Below are 19,556 nucleotides of genomic sequence, written 5' to 3' on the forward strand. Positions count from 1 at the left end.
CTGATCACCGACACCTACAGTCCTGGGATCTCCTCTACCTCCCGTCCCATTAACACACTGATCACAGACACCTACAGTCCTGGGATCTCCTCTCCCTCCCGTCCCATTAACACACTGATCACCAGGACCTACAGTCCTGGGATCTCCTCGACCTCCCGTCCCATTAACACACTGATAACCGGGACCTGCAGTCCTGGGATCTCCTCTACCTCCCGCCCCATTAACGCACTGATCACCGGGACCGACAGTCCTGGGATCTCCTCTGCCTCCCGTCCCATTAACACACTGATCACCGGGACCGACAGTCCTGGGATCTCCTCTGCCTCCCGTCCCATTAAACACTGATCACAGACACCTACAGTCCTGGGATCTCCTCTCCCTCCCGTCCCATTAACACACTGATCACCAGGACCTACAGTCCTGAGATCTCCTCTCCCTCCCGTCCCATTAACACACTGATCACCGACACCTACAGTCCTGGGATCTCCTCGACCTCCCGTCCCATTAACAAACTGATCACCGACACTTACAGTCCTGGGATCTCCTCTACCTCCCGTCCCATTAACACACTGATCACCGACAGCAACAGTCCTGGGATCTCCTCTACCTCCCGTCCCATTAACACACTGACCACCGACACCTACAGTCCTGGGATCTCCTCTACCTCCCATCCCATTAACACACTGATCACCGTCACCTACAGTCCTGGGATCTCCTTGATCTCCTGCTCATTAACACCTCAGTTACCCGTGCCGATATTACAGAATACATGATTTTTGGATCAGCGTGTCCTGGTGGAGAGAGAATCAGGCACCGTATGACACAGAACTGACTCTGCTCTTGGACCGTCTTCAGAACTTTTCATTATTTAATGAATTTGATAATCAGAGTAAATGGATATTTCACCACATTCTTCAACTGCTCTCTGAATTTAGTCTGTGTCACGGCATAAATACAAGTGTTTGTGCAGCAACTCAGGAGCTGGAGCATGAATCCCAGTTCTTGTATAAACGCAGGTGTAAATCCAGACACATATTCGAACCACACCATCCGGTTCCATATCGAATCGACCATCAACACCACCCATAACAGGATAAAGTTCCCCGAGATAACAAACAGTAAAATGATGGATTTCCTTCTGCTCTCCATCTCTGGGTCTCTGGGACTCTCCCCACTGCTGTGAGCCCGGAGTCTCCTGCGGGCTCTGCTGGCCACTAAAATGTATCTGACGGTGAAAGCATTGAGCAGCAGAATCAGAACAAATGGGACCCCCGGGGTGAGGATATAATGGAGGAGTTCAATTGCTGCCCAGACTGGTGAAAATAGGACTTGCCATGGTGTATCACAAAACCAGGGCTGATTCATGAGCAGATATTCACCACTGAACATAAAGTACCAGAAAGTGTTCTTCAAACAGCTCAGCACAGTAACTATTCCCAGAACAACAGCCGCCGTTCTCTCGGTGCAATATTTGGTTTTCAGCTTCTGGCAACAAATGGCCACAAATCGATCGAAGGTGAAAGTGACAGTGAACCAGACAGAACAGTCTGTGGCAGCGAAAAGCAGGACAGCGTGGATATTACACACAGGGATGGACTTCAGGAACTCAAACTGTCTCGAATATGCAACTGGAAACTGCCTGAGTATCAGATCAATGATAACGACCAGTAGATCCGCCGCTGCCATGGACACCAGGTAACGAGTGACACATTTGGAGAGACCGCACTTTCCCCGAGAGAGGATCACAATCGTCAATAAGTTCACTGTCAGGAAGGGAAATAAACAGGGAAATTATACATCAGAATGGAAACCCAACAAATATTAATACAGTCCGTGGACCCCAACAAATATTAATACAGTCCCTGGACCGCGACAAATATTAATACAGTCCCTGGACCGCGACAAATATTAATACAGTCCGTGGAGCATTACAAATATTAATACAGTCCGTGGAGCATTCCAAATATTAATACAGTCCGTGGAGCATTCCAAATATTAATACAGTCCGTGGACCGTGACAAATATTAATACAGTCCGTGGAGCGTTACAAATATTAATACAGTCCCTGGACCGTTACAAATATTAATACAGTCCCTGGACCGTGACAAATATTAATACAGTCTCTGGACCGTGACAAATATTAATACAGTCCCTGGACCGTGACAAATATTAATACAGTCCCTGGACCGCTACAAATATTAATACAGTCCATGGAGTGTTACAAATATTAAGACAGTCCCTGGGCACCTACAAATATTAATACAGTTCGTGAACCCACTACAAATATTAATACAGTTCCTGAACCGCTACAAATATTAATACAGTCCCTGGACCGCGACAAATTTTAATACAGTCCCTGGGCACCTACAAATATTGATACAGTACGTGGACTGCTACAAATATTAATACAGTCTCTGGAAACCCTTCAAATATTAATACAGTCCCTGGAACCCCAACAAATATTAATAAAGTCTCTGGACCGTTACAAATATTGATACCGTCTCTGAACCGCTACAAATAGTAATACCGTCTGTGGACCCCGACAAATATTAATACAGTCTCTGGAACCCCTACAAATATTAATACAATCCCTGGATCCCAAAAATATTAATACAATCCCTGGACCGTTACAAATATTAATACTGTCTCTGGACTGCTACAAATATTAATGCAGTCCCTGTACCCCCCACAAATATTAACACAGTCCCTGGACTGCTACAAATATTAATACCGTCTCTGGACTCCAACAAATATTAATACCATCTCTGGAACACTACAAATATTAATACCATCTCTGGAACACTACAAATATTAATACCGTCTCTGGACTCCAACAAATATTAATACCATCTCTGGAACACTACAAATATTAATACTGTCTCTGGACTCCAACAAATATTAATACAATCCCTAGACCACTACAAATATTAATACCATCTCTGGAACACTACAAATATTAATACAGTCTCTGGACCGCTACAAATATTAATACAGTCCCTGGACCCCAACAAATATTAACACAGACTCTGGACCGCTACCAATATTAATACCGTCTACGGACCCCTAAAAATATTAATACAGTCCCTGGACCCCCTACAAATATTAATACAGTCTCTGGAACCCTACAAATATTAAAAAATGTCCCAAGACCACTACCAAATATGATTACAGTCCCTGGACTTACCACAAATATTAATGCCATCACTGGACCCCTACAAACATTAATACAGTCCCTGGACACAACACAAATATTAACACAGTCTCTGGACCCCGACAAATATTAATACAGTCCCTGGACCCCCTACAAATATTAATACAGTCCCTGGACCCACTACAAATATTAATACAGTCCATGGACCCAACACAAATATTAATACCGTCTCTGGACCCCTACAAATATTAATACAGTCTCTGCACCCACTACAAATATTAATACAGTCCCTGGACCCACTACAAATATTAATACCATCTCTGGACCGCTACAAATATTAATACAGTCCCTGGACCCACTACAAATATTAATACAGTCCCTGGACACATTGCAAATATTAATACAGTCTCTGGACCCCGACAAATATTAATACAGTCCCTGGACCCCCTACAAATATTAATACAGTCCCTGGACCCAACACAAATATTAATACCGTCTCTGGACCCCTACAAATATTAATACAGTCCCTGGACCCACTACAAATATTAATACAGTCCCTGGACCCCCTCCAAATATTAATACCGTCTCTGGACCGCTACAAATATTAAGACTGTCTCTGGACCCCGACAAATATTAATACAGTCTCTGGACTGCTACAAATATTAATACAGTCTCTGGAACCCCAACAAATATTAATACAGTCTCTGGACTGCTACAAATATTAATACAGTCTCTGGACCACTACAAATATTAATACAGTCCCTGGACTATTACAAATATTAATACCATCTATGGACCCCAACAAATATTAACACAGACTCTGGACCGCTACAATTATGAATACGGTCTCTGGACCACTATAAATATTAATACAGTCTCTGGAACCCTACAAATATTTTAAAAAGTCCCAAGACCACTACCAAATATGATTACAGTCCCTGGATTCACTACAAATATTCACACAGTCCCTGGACCCCCTACAAATATAAATACCGTCCCTGGACCGCAACAAATGTAAATACAATCCGGGGACCCACTACAAATATTAATACAGTCCCAAGACCCCTACAAATATTAATTCTGTCTCTGGACTCCAACAAATATTAATACAGTCCCAAGACCGCTACAAATATTAATACCGTCTCTGGACCCCTGCAAATATTAATACCGTCTCTGGACCCCCGACAAATATTAATACAGTCTCTGTACCCCCTACAAATATTAATACAGTCCCTGGACCCACTACAAATATTAATACCGTCTCTGGACCCCTACAAATATTAATACAGTCCCTGGACCGCTACAAATATTAATACCGTCTCTGGACCCTGACAAATATTAATACAGTCCCTGGGCCACTACAAATATTAATACAGTATTGGGTACGGTAGCATAGTGGTTATGTTACTGGACTAGTAATCAAGAGGCCCGGACGAAAATCCGGAGTCATGAGTTCAAATCCCGCCACGGCAGCTGGCGAATTTAAATTCAATTAATTAAATAAAAAATCTGGAATTAAAATACTAGTATCAGTAATGACGGCCATGAAACTACGGGATTGTCATAAAAACCCATCTGGTTCACGAATGCCCTTTAGGGATGGAAACCTGCCGTCCTTACCCGGTCTGGCATATATGTGACTCCAGACTCTCAGCAATGTGGTTGATTCTTAATTGCCCTCTGAAATGGCCGAGCAAGCCACTCAGTTGTAAAATCTCGCCATGAAAAGTCATAATAAGAATAAAACCGGACGGACCACCCGGCATTGGACCACTAGGCACCGGACACGACAACGGCAAAACAGCAAGCCCAGTCGACCCTGCAAAGTCCTCCTCACTAACATCTGGGGACTTGTGCCAAAATTGGGAGAGCTGTCCCACAGACAAGTCAAGCAACAGCCTGACATAGCCATACTCACAGAATCATATCTTTCAGCCAACGTCCCAGACTCTTCCATCACCATCCCTGGGTATGTCCTGTCCCACCGGCAGGACAGACCCACCAGAGGTGGCGGTACAGTGATATACAGTCAGGAGGGAGTGGCCCTGGGAGTCCTCAACATTGACTCTGGGCCCCATGAAATCTCATGGCATCAGGTCAAACATGGGCAAGGGAACCTCCTGCTGATTATCACCTACCGCCCTCCCTCAGCTGATGAATCAGTCCTCCTCCATGTTGAACACCACTTGGAGGAAGCACTGAGGGTAGCAAGGGCACAGAATGTACTCTGGGTGGGGGACTTCAATGTCCATCACCAAGAGTGGCTCGGTAGCACCACTACTGACCGAGCTGGCCGAGTCCTGAAGGACATAGCTGCTAGACTGGATCTGCGGCAGGTGGTGAGCGAACCAACACGAGGGAAAAACTTACTTGACCTCGTCCTCACCAATCTACCTGTCGCAGATGCATCTGTCCATGACAGTATTGGTAGGAGTGTCCACAGCACAGTCCTCGTGGAGACGAAGTCCCGTCTTCGCACTGAGGACACCATCCAACGTGTTGTGTGGCACTATCACCGTGCTAAATGGGATAGATTCAGAACAGATCGAGCAGCTCAAAACTGGGCATCCATGAGGCACTGTGGGCCATCAGCAGCAGCAGAATTGTATTCCAGCACAATCTGTAACCTCATGGCCCGGCATATTCCTCACTCTACCATTACCAACAAGCCAGGGGATCAACCCTGGTTCAATGAGGAGTGTAGAAGAGCATGCCAGGAGCAGCACCAGGCGTAACTTAAAATGAGGTGCCAACCTGGTGAAGCTACAACTCAGGACTACATGCATGCTAAACAGCGGAAGCAACATGCTATAGACAGAGCTAAGTGATTCCACAACCAACAGATCAGATCCAAGCTCTGCAGTCCTGCCACATCCAGTCGTGAATGGTGGTGGACAATTAAACAACGAACAGGAGGAGGAGGCTCTGCAAACATCCCCATGCTCAATGATGGCGGAGCCCAGCACATGAGTGCAAAAGACAAGACTGAAGCGTTTGCAACCATCTTCAGCCAGAAGTGCCGAGTGGATGATCCATCTCGGCCTCCTCCCGATATCCCCACCATCACAGAATCCAGTCTTCAGCCAATTCGATTCACCCCACGTGATATCAAGAAACGGCTGAGTGCACTGGATACAGCAAAGGCGATGGGCCCCGATAACATCCCAGCTGTAGTGCTGAAGACTTGTGCTCCAGAACTAGCTGCGCCTCTAGCCAAGCTGTTCCAGTACAGCTACAACACTGGCATCTACCCGACAATGTGGAAAATTGCCCAGGTATGTCCTGTCCACAAAAAGCAGGATAAATCCAATCTGGCCTATTACCGCCCCATCAGTCTACTCTCAATCATCAGCAAAGTGATGGAAGGTGTCGTCGACAGTGCTATCAAGCGGCACTTACTCACCAATAACCTGCTCACCGATGCTCAGTTTGGGTTCCGCCAGGACCACTCGGCTTCCGACCTCACTACAGCCTTGGTCCAAACCTGAACAAAAGAGCTGAATTCCAGAGGTGAGGTGAGAGTGACTGCCCTTGACATCAAGGCAGCATTTGACCGAGTGTGACACCAAGGAGCCCGAGTAAAATTGAAGTCAATGGGAATCAGGGGGAAAACTCTCCAGTGGCTGAAGTCATACCGAGCACAAAGGAAGATGGTAGTGGTTGTTGGAGGCCAATCATCTCAGCCCCAGGGCATTGCTGCAGGAGTTCCTCAGGGCAGTGTCCTAGCCCCAACCATCTTCAGCTGCTTCATCAATGACCTTCCCTCCATCATAAGGTCAGAAATGGGGATGTTCGCTGATGATTGCACAGTGTTCAGTTCCATTCGCAAACCCTCAAATAATGAAGCAGTCCGAGCCCGCATGCAGCAAGACCTGGACAATATCCAGGCTTGGGCTCATAAGTGGCAAGTAACATTCGTGCCAGATAAGTGCCAGGCAATGACCATCTCCAACAAGAGAGAGTCTAACCGCCTCCCCTTGACATTCAACGGCATTACCATCGCCAAATCCCCCACCATCAACATCCTGGGGGTCACCATTGACCAGAAACTTAACTGGACCAGCCACATAAATACTGTGGCTACAAGAGCAGGTCAGAGGCTGGGTATTCTGCGGCGAGTGACTCACCTCCTGACTCCCCAAAGCCTTTCCACCATCTACAAGGCACAAGTCAGGAGTGTGATGGAATACTCTCCACTTGCCTGGATGAGTGCAGCTCCAACAACACTCAAGAAGCTCGACACCATCCACGATAAAGCAGCCCGCTTGATTGGCGCCCCACCCACCACCCTAAACATTCACTCCCTTCACCACCGGCGCACTGTGGCTGCAGTATGTACCATCCACAGGATGCACTGCAGCAACTCGCCAAGGCTTCTTCGACAGCACCTCCCAAACCCGCGACCTCTACCACCTAGAAGGACATGAGCAGCAGGCACATGGGAACAACACCACCTGCACGTTCCCCTCCAAGTCACACACCATCCTGACTTGGAAATATATCGCCGTTCCTTCATCGTCGCTGGGTCAAAGTCCTGGAACTCCCTTCCTAACAGCACTGTGGGAGAACCTTCACCACACGGACTGCAGCGGTTCAAGAAGGCGGCTCACCACCACCTTCTCAAGGGCAATTAGGGATGGGCAATGAATTTTTTAATAGTCTCTGGACCCCGACAAATACTCATACCGTCTCCTTACCCCAACAAATATTAATACAGCCCGTGGACCGCTACAAATATTAATACAATCCCTGTACCCCCCACAAATATTAATACAGTCCCTGGGCCCCTACAAATATTAATACCTTCTCTGGACCCCTACAAATATTAATAAAATCCCTGAACCCACTCCAAAAATTAATACAGTCCCTGGACCACGACAAATATTATTACCATCTCTGGACCTCTACAAATATTAATACAATCCTTGCACCGGTACAAATATTAATACCATCTCTGGAGAGCTACAAATATTAATACAGTCCATGGAACCACTACAAATATTAATACAGTCCCTGGACCGCTACAAATATTAATACAGTCCCTGGACCCACTAAAATATTAATACCATCCCTGGATCCCAACAAATATTAATACAGTCTCTGGACCACCTACAAATATTAATGCCGTCTCTGGACCGCTACAAATATTAGTACAGTCTCTGGACCCCCTACAAATATTAATACAGTCCCTGGAACCCCGACAAATATTAATACAGTCTCTGGACCCCTACAAATATTAATACATTCCCTGGGCATCTACAAATATTAAAACCATCTCTGGACACCCTACAAATATTAAAACTGTCCCTGGACTCACTAGAATTATTAATACCGTCCCTGGACCCACTACAAACATTAATACAGTCCCTGGGCACCTACAAATATTAATACAGTCCCTGGACAGCTACAAATATTAAGACTGTCTCTGGACTCCAACAAATATTAATACAGTCGCTAGATCCACTACAAATATTAATAACATATCTGGACCTCTACAAATAATAATAGTCTCTGTACACCCTACAAATATTAATACAGTCCCTGGACCGCTGCAAATATTAATACAGTCTCTGTACACCCTACAAATATTAATACAGTCCCTGGACCGCTGCAAATATTAATACAGTCCCTGGAACCTTGACAAATATTAATACAGTCTCTGGACCACTACAAATATAAACACAGTCCCTGGACTCCTACAAATATTAATACCGTCTCCGGACCGCTAAAATATAAACACAGTCCCTGGACCCCTACACCGTCTCGGGACCCACTACAAGTATTAATAAAGTCCCTCGACCGCTACCAATATTAATACCGTATATGGACCCCTACAAATATTAATACCATCTCTTGACAGCAACAAATATTAATACAATCCCTGGACCACGACAAATATTAATGCCGTCTCCGGATTCCTACAAATATTAATACAGTCCCTGGACCCCAACAAATATTAATACCATCACTGGACCGCTACAAATATTAATACCGTCTCTCGACCCCTACAAATATTAATACTGTCTCTGGACACCTTACAAATATTAATACAGTCTCTGGACACCTTACAAATATTAATACAATCCCTAGACTGCTACAAATATTAATACTGTCTCTGGACACCTTACAAATATTAATACAATCCCTAGACTGCTACAAATATAAATACAGTCTCTGGACCGCAACAAATATTAATACAATCCCTGGACCCACTACAAATATTAATACAGTCCCTGGACCACTACAAATATTAATTCTGTCTCCAGACTCCAAGAAATATTAATAAAGTCCCAAGATCATGACCAAATATTTAAACAGTCCCTGGACCAACTACAAACATTAATACTGTCTCTGGACTCCTACAAATATTAATACAGTCTCTGGACCGCCTACAAATATTAATACCGTCTCTGGACCCCTACAAGTATTAATACGGTCTCTAGAACCACCACAAATATTAATACTGTCTCTGGACCCTCTACAAATATTAATACAGTCCATGGACCCACTACAAATATTAATACATTCCCTGGACCCACTAAAATATTAATACAGTCCCTGGACCCCTACAAATATTAATACCGTCTCTGGAACCCTACAAATATTAATACAGTCCCTGGACCCCTACAAATATTAATACCATCTCTGGACGCCCTACAAATATTAATACATTCCCTGGGCACCTACAAATATTAATACAATCCCTGGACCCACTACAAATATTAATACAGTCCCTGGACTCACTACAAATATTAATACAGTCCCTGGACCCCTACAAATATTAATACCGTCTCTGGAACCCTACAAATATTAATACAGTCCCTGGACCCCTACAAATATTAATACCATCTCTGGACGCCCTACAAATATTAATACATTCCCTGGACCGCTACAAATATTAATACAGTCCCTGGACCCACTAAAATATTAATACCATCCCTGGATCCCAACAAATATTAATACAGTCTCTGGACCACCTACAAATATTAATGCCGTCTCTGGACCGCTACAAATATTAGTACAGTCTCTGGACCCCCTACAAATATTAATACAGTCCCTGGAACCCCGACAAATATTAATACAGTCTCTGGACCCCTACAAATATTAATACATTCCCTGGGCATCTACAAATATTAAAACCATCTTTGGACACCCTACAAGTATTAAAACTGTCCCTGGACTCACTAGAATTATTAATACCGTCCCTGGACCCACTACAAACATTAATACAGTCCCTGGGCACCTACAAATATTAATACAGTCCCTGGACAGCTACAAATATTAAGACTGTCTCTGGACTCCAACAAATATTAATACAGTCGCTAGATCCACTACAAATATTAATAACATATCTGGACCTCTACAAATAATAATAGTCTCTGTACACCCTACAAATATTAATACAGTCCCTGGACCGCTGCAAATATTAATACAGTCTCTGTACACCCTACAAATATTAATACAGTCCCTGGACCGCTGCAAATATTAATACAGTCCCTGGAACCTTGACAAATATTAATACAGTCTCTGGACCACTACAAATATAAACACAGTCCCTGGACTCCTACAAATATTAATACCGTCTCCGGACCGCTAAAATATAAACACAGTCCCTGGACCCCTACAAATATTAATACCGTCTCGGGACCCACTACAAGTATTAATAAAGTCCCTCGACCGCTACCAATATTAATACCGTATATGGACCCCTACAAATATTAATACCATCTCTTGACAGCAACAAATATTAATACAATCCCTGGACCACGACAAATATTAATGCCGTCTCCGGATTCCTACAAATATTAATACAGTCCCTGGACCCCAACAAATATTAATACCATCACTGGACCGCTACAAATATTAATACCGTCTCTCGACCCCTACAAATATTAATACAGTCTCTGGACACCTTACAAATATTAATACAATCCCTAGACTGCTACAAATATTAATACTGTCTCTGGACACCTTACAAATATTAATACAATCCCTAGACTGCTACAAATATAAATACAGTCTCTGGACCGCAACAAATATTAATACAATCCCTGGACCCACTACAAATATTAATACAGTCCCTGGACCACTACAAATATTAATTCTGTCTCCAGACTCCAAGAAATATTAATAAAGTCCCAAGATCATGACCAAATATTTAAACAGTCCCTGGACCAACTACAAACATTAATACTGTCTCTGGACTCCTACAAATATTAATACAGTCTCTGGACCGCCTACAAATATTAATACCGTCTCTGGACCCCTACAAGTATTAATACGGTCTCTAGAACCACCACAAATATTAATACTGTCTCTGGACCCTCTACAAATATTAATACAGTCCATGGACCCACTACAAATATTAATACAGTCCCTGGACCCCCACAAATATTAATACCGTCTCTGGAACCCTACAAATATTAATACAGTCCCTGGACCCCTACAAATATTAATACCATCTCTGGACGCCCTACAAATATTAATACATTCCCTGGGCACCTACAAATATTAATACAATCCCTGGACCCACTACAAATATTAATACAGTCCCTGGACTCACTACAAATATTAATACAGTCCCTGGACCCCTACAAATATTAATACCGTCTCTGGAACCCTACAAATATTAATACAGTCCCTGGACCCCTACAAATATTAATACCATCTCTGGACGCCCTACAAATATTAATACATTCCCTGGGCACCTACAAATATTAATACAATCCCTGGACCCACTACAAATATTAATACATTCCCTGGGCACCTACAAATATTAATACAATCCCTGGACCCACTACAAATATTAATACAGTCCCTGGATCGCTACAAATATTAAGACTGTCACTGGACTCCAACAAATATTAATACTGTGTCTTGACTCCAACAAAAATTAATACAATACCTGGACCCACTACAAATATTAATAGAGTCCCAAGGCCCCTTCCAAATATTAATACATTCCCTGGACCACTACAAATATTAATGGAGTCCTTGCACCGCTACAAATATTAATACCATCTCTGGACCGCTACAAATATTAATACAGTCCCTGGACCGCGACAAATGTTAATACCGACACTGGGCCGCTACAAATATTAATACAGTCCCTGGACCCCTACAAATATTAATACAGACCCTGGACCACCTACAAATATTAATACCATTTCTGGACACCCTACAAATATTAATAACGTCCCTGGACTCACTAGAATTATTAATACAGTCCCTGGACCCCCTACAAATATTAATACAGTCCCTGGACACCCTACAAATATTAATACAGTCCGTGGACCACTGCAAGTCTTAATACAGTCCCTGGAACCCTGACAAATATTAATACAGTCTCTGGACCCACTACAAATATTATTACAGTCTCTGCACACCCTACAAATATTAATAAAGTCTCTGGACCCACTACAAATATTAATACTGTCTCTGGACACCTTACAAATATTAATACAATCCCTAGACTGCTACAAATATAAATACAGTCTCTGGACCGCAACAAATATTAATACAATCCCTGGACCCACTACAAATATTAATACAGTCCCTGGACCACTACAAATATTAATTCTGTCTCCAGACTCCAACAAATATTAATAAAGTCCCAAGATCATGACCAAATATTTAAACAGTCCCTGGACCAACTACAAACATTAATACTGTCTCTGGACCCCTACAAATATTAATACATTCCCTGGACCCACTAAAATATTAATACAGTCCCTGGACCCCTACAAATATTAATACCGTCTCTGGAACCCTACAAATATTAATACAGTCCCTGGACCCCTACAAATATTAATACCATCTCTGGACGCCCTACAAATATTAATACATTCCCTGGGCACCTACAAATATTAATACAATCCCTGGACCCACTACAAATATTAATACAGTCCCTGGACTCACTACAAATATTAATACAGTCCCTGGACCCCTACAAATATTAATACCGTCTCTGGAACCCTACAAATATTAATACAGTCCCTGGACCCCTACAAATATTAATACCATCTCTGGACGCCCTACAAATATTAATACATTCCCTGGGCACCTACAAATATTAATACAATCCCTGGACCCACTACAAATATTAATACATTCCCTGGGCACCTACAAATATTAATACAATCCCTGGACCCACTACAAATATTAATACAGTCCCTGGATCACTACAAATATTAAGACTGTCACTGGACTCCAACAAATATTAATACTGTGTCTTGACTCCAACAAAAATTAATACAATACCTGGACCCACTACAAATATTAATAGAGTCCCAAGGCCCCTTCCAAATATTAATACATTCCCTGGACCACTACAAATATTAATGGAGTCCTTGCACCGCTACAAATATTAATACCATCTCTGGACCGCTACAAATATTAATACAGTCCCTGGACCGCGACAAATGTTAATACCGACACTGGGCCGCTACAAATATTAATACAGTCCCTGGACCCCTACAAATATTAATACAGACCCTGGACCACCTACAAATATTAATACCATTTCTGGACACCCTACAAATATTAATAACGTCCCTGGACTCACTAGAATTATTAATACAGTCCCTGGACCCCCTACAAATATTAATACAGTCCCTGGACACCCTACAAATATTAATACAGTCCGTGGACCACTGCAAGTCTTAATACAGTCCCTGGAACCCTGACAAATATTAATACAGTCTCTGGACCCACTACAAATATTATTACAGTCTCTGCACACCCTACAAATATTAATAAAGTCTCTGGACCCACTACAAATATTAATACTGTCTCTGGACACCTTACAAATATTAATACAATCCCTAGACTGCTACAAATATAAATACAGTCTCTGGACCGCAACAAATATTAATACAATCCCTGGACCCACTACAAATATTAATACAGTCCCTGGACCACTACAAATATTAATTCTGTCTCCAGACTCCAACAAATATTAATAAAGTCCCAAGATCATGACCAAATATTTAAACAGTCCCTGGACCAACTACAAACATTAATACTGTCTCTGGACCCCTACAAATATTAATACAGTCTCTGGACCGCCTACAAATATTAATACCGTCTCTGGACCCCTACAAGTATTAATACGGTCTCTAGAACCACCACAAATATTAATACTGTCTCTGGACCCTCTACAAATATTAATACAGTCCATGGACCCACTACAAATATTAATACATTCCCTGGACCCACTAAAATATTAATACAGTCCCTGGACCCCTACAAATATTAATACCATCTCTGGACGCCGTACAAATAATAATACAGTCCCTGGACACACCACACATATTAATACAGCCAATGGCCCACTACAAATATTAATACCGTCCCTGGACCCTGACAAATATTAATACAGTCCCTGGAACCCCTACAAATATTAATACATTCCCTGGACAGACTACAAATATTAATACAGTCCCTGGACAGACTACAAATATTAATACATTCCCTGGACCCACTAAAATATTAATACAGTCCCTGGACCCCTACAAATATTAATACCGTCTCTGGAACCCTACAAATATTAATACAGTCCCTGGACCCCTACAAATATTAATACCATCTCTGGACGCCCTACAAATATTAATACATTCCCTGGGCACCTACAAATATTAATACAATCCCTGGACCCACTACAAATATTAATACATTCCCTGGACCCACTAAAATATTAATACAGTCCCTGGACCCCTACAAATATTAATACCGTCTCTGGAACCCTACAAATATTAATACAGTCCCTGGACCCCTACAAATATTAATACCATCTCTGGACGCCCTACAAATATTAATACATTCCCTGGGCACCTACAAATATTAATACAATCCCTGGACCCACTACAAATATTAATACATTCCCTGGGCACCTACAAATATTAATACAATCCCTGGACCCACTACAAATATTAATACAGTCCCTGGATCGCTACAAATATTAAGACTGTCACTGGACTCCAACAAATATTAATACTGTGTCTTGACTCCAACAAAAATTAATACAATACCTGGACCCACTACAAATGTTAATAGAGTCCCAAGGCCCCTTCCAAATATTAATACATTCCCTGGACCACTACAAATATTAATGGAGTCCTTGCACCGCTACAAATATTAATACCATCTCTGGACCGCTACAAATATTAATACAGTCCCTGGACCGCGACAAATGTTAATACCGACACTGGGCCGCTACAAATATTAATACAGTCCCTGGACCCCTACAAATATTAATACAGACCCTGGACCACCTACAAATATTAATACCATTTCTGGACACCCTACAAATATTAATAACGTCCCTGGACTCACTAGAATTATTAATACAGTCCCTGGACCCCCTACAAATATTAATACAGTCCCTGGACACCCTACAAATATTAATACAGTCCGTGGACCACTGCAAGTCTTAATACAGTCCCTGGAACCCTGACAAATATTAATACAGTCTCTGGACCCACTACAAATATTATTACAGTCTCTGCACACCCTACAAATATTAATAAAGTCTCTGGACCCACTACAAATATTAATACTGTCTCTGGACACCTTACAAATATTAATACAATCCCTAGACTGCTACAAATATAAATACAGTCTCTGGACCGCAACAAATATTAATACAATCCCTGGACCCACTACAAATATTAATACAGTCCCTGGACCACTACAAATATTAATTCTGTCTCCAGACTCCAACAAATATTAATAAAGTCCCAAGATCATGACCAAATATTTAAACAGTCCCTGGACCAACTACAAACATTAATACTGTCTCTGGACCCCTACAAATATTAATACAGTCTCTGGACCGCCTACAAATATTAATACCGTCTCTGGACCCCTACAAGTATTAATACGGTCTCTAGAACCACCACAAATATTAATACTGTCTCTGGACCCTCTACAAATATTAATACAGTCCATGGACCCACTACAAATATTAATACATTCCCTGGACCCACTAAAATATTAATACAGTCCCTGGACCCCTACAAATATTAATACCATCTCTGGACGCCGTACAAATAATAATACAGTCCCTGGACACACCACACATATTAATACAGCCAATGGCCCACTACAAATATTAATACCGTCCCTGGACCCTGACAAATATTAATACAGTCCCTGGAACCCCTACAAATATTAATACAGTCCCTGGACAGACTACAAATATTAATACAGTCCCTGGACAGACTACAAATATTAATACATTCCCTGGGCACCTACAAATATTAATACATTCCCTGGGCACCTACAAATATTAATACAGTCCCTGGACAGACTACAAATATTAATACATTCCCTGGGCACCTACAAATATTAATACATTCCCTGGGCACCTACAAATATTAATACAATCCCTGGACCCACTACAAATATTAATACATTCCCTGGGCACCTACAAATATTAATACATTCCCTGGGCACCTACAAATATTAATACAATCCCTGGACCCACTACAAATATTAATACAGTCCCTGGATCGCTACAAATATTAAGACTGTCACTGGACTCCAACAAATATTAATACTGTGTCTTGACTCCAACAAATATTAATACAATACCTGGACCCACTACAAATATTAATAGAGTCCCAAGGCCCCTTCCAAATATTAATACATTCCCTGGACCACTACAAATATTAATGGAGTCCTTGCACCGCTACAAATATTAATACCATCTCTGGACCGCTACAAATATTAATACTGTCTCTGGACCGCGACAAATGTTAATACCAACACTGGGCCGCTACAAATATTAATACAGTCCCTGGACCACCTACAAATATTAATACCATCTCTGGACCCCCTACAAATATTAATACCGTCTCTGGAACCCCTACAAATATTAATACAGACCCTGGACCACCTACAAATATTAATACCATCTCTGGACACCCTACAAATATTAATACTGTCCCTGGACTCACTAGAATTATTAATACAGTCCCTGGACCGCTACAAATATTAATACAGTCTCTGGACCCCTACAAATATTAATACAGTCCATGGGCACCTACAAATATTAATACGGTCCCTGGACCCCCTACAAATATTAATACAGTCCCTGAACCCCCTACAAATATTAATACAGTCCCTGGGCACCGACAAATATTAATTCAGTCCCTGGACCCACTACAAATATTAATAGAGTCCCTGGACCCACAACAAATATTAATACCGTCTCTGGACCTCGACAAATATTAGTACAGTCTCTGGACCGCCCACAAATATTAATCCCGTTTCTGGACCGCTACAAATATCAGTAAAGTCCCTGGAACCCCGACAAATATTAATACAGTCTCTGGACACCCTACAAATATTAATACAGTCCCTGGACACCCTACAAATATTAATACAGTCCGTGGACCATTGCAAGTCTTAATACAGTCCCTGGAACCCTGACAAATATTAATACAGTCTCTGGACCCCTACAAATATTAATACAGTCCCTGGACACCCTACAAATATTAATACAGTCCCTGGACACCCTACAAATATTAATACAGTCCGTGGACCACTGCAAGTCTTAATACAGTCCCTGGAACCCTGACAAATATTAATACAGTCTCTGGACCCCTATAAATATTAATACAGTCCCTGGACACCCTACAAATATTAATACCGTCCCTGGACCACTGCAAGTCTTAATACAGTCCCTGGAACCCTGACAAATATTAATACAGTCTCTGGACCCCTACAAATATTAATACAGTCCCAGGACCGCTAAAAATATTAATACAGTCCCTGGACCGCCTACAAATATTAACACAGTCCCTGGACCCACTACAAATATTAATACAGTCCCTGGACCCACTACAAATATTAACACAGTCCCTGGACCCACAACAAAGATTCATACAGTCTCTGGACCACTACAAATATTAATACAGTCCCTGGACCACTACAAATATTAATACAGTCCCTGGAACCCTGACAAATATTAATACAGTCTCTGGACCCCTACAAATATTAATACAGTCCCTGGACCACCTACAAATATTAATACAGACCCTGGACCACCTACAAATATTAATACCATTTCTGGACACCCTACAAATATTAATAACGTCCCTGGACTCAGTAGAATTATTAATACAGTCCCTGGACCCCCTACAAATATTAATACAGACCCTGGACCAACTACAAATATTAATATTATTTCTGGACACCCTACAAATATTAATAACGTCCCTGGACTCACTAGAATTATTAATACAGTCCCTGGACCCCCTACAAATATTAATACAGTCACTGGACACCCTACAAATATTAATACAGTCCGTGGACCACTGCAAGTCTTAATACAGTCCCTGGAACCCTGACAAATATTAATACAGTCTCTGGACCCCTACAAATTTTAATACATTCTCTGGACCCCTACAAATATTAATATAATCCCTGGACCCCATACAAATATTAATACCATCTCTGGACACCCTACAAATATTAATACTGTCCCTGGACTCACTAGAATCATTAATACAGGCCCTGGACCGCTACAAATATTAATACAGTCCCAGGACCGCTAAAAATATTAATACAGTCCCTGGACCGCCTACAAATATTAACACAGTCCCTGGACCCACTACAAATATTAATACAGTCCCTGGACCCACTACAAATATTAACACAGTCCCTGGACCCACAACAAAGATTCATACAGTCTCTGGACCACTACAAATATTAATACCGTCCCTGGACCACTACAAATATTAATACCGTCCCTGGACTGCTACAAATATTAATACCATCCCTGGAACGCCTGCAAATATTAATAACGTATCTGGATGCACTACAAATATTAATACAGTTTCTGGACCACCTACAAATATTAATACAGTCTCTGGACCTCCTGTAAATATTATTACAGTCCCTGGACACCCTACAAATATTAATACTGACTCTGGACCCCCTACAAATATTAATACAGTCTCTGGACCCCCTACAAATATTAATGCTGACTCTGGGCCCCTGAGAAATATTAATACACTCTCTGGACCCCCTACAAAAATTAATACAGTCCATGGAACGCTACAAATATTAATACAGCGTCTGGACCCCCTACAAATATTAATACTGATTCTGGGCCCCCTAGAAATATTAATACAGTCCCTGGACCACTACAAATATTAGTAAAGTTTCTGGACCCACTACAAATATTAATTCAGTCTCTGCACGACCTGCAGAAATTAATGGTCTCTGGACCAGCTACAAAAATTAATACAGTCCCTGGACCGTTACAAATATTAATACAGTCTCTGGACCCCTACAAATATTAATACAGTCCCTGGGCACCTACAAATATTAATACAGTCCCTGGGCACCTACAAATATTAATAAGCTCCCTGGACCGCTCCAAATATTAATACCGTCT

The 19,556-nt window shown here is 41.8% G+C and overlaps 1 protein-coding gene across 1 annotated transcript in view; it reads right to left on the bottom strand.

Annotated features, from left to right (window-relative positions):
* Positions 1 to 864: 864 nt before the first annotated feature.
* LOC137308309 (probable G-protein coupled receptor 139) overlaps positions 865 to 19,556 on the bottom strand; it is a 64,460-nt gene continuing 45,768 nt past the window's right edge. Inside the window, exon 3 of the mRNA XM_067977110.1 lies at positions 865 to 1,763. Coding sequence (XP_067833211.1) covers positions 865 to 1,763 — 899 coding nt within the window. The remainder of the gene's footprint in view (positions 1,764 to 19,556) is intronic.

The sequence above is a fragment of the Heptranchias perlo genome, unplaced genomic scaffold (genome assembly GCF_035084215.1).
Source record: "Heptranchias perlo isolate sHepPer1 unplaced genomic scaffold, sHepPer1.hap1 HAP1_SCAFFOLD_128, whole genome shotgun sequence".
In the NCBI taxonomy this organism is placed as follows: domain Eukaryota; kingdom Metazoa; phylum Chordata; class Chondrichthyes; order Hexanchiformes; family Hexanchidae; genus Heptranchias; species Heptranchias perlo.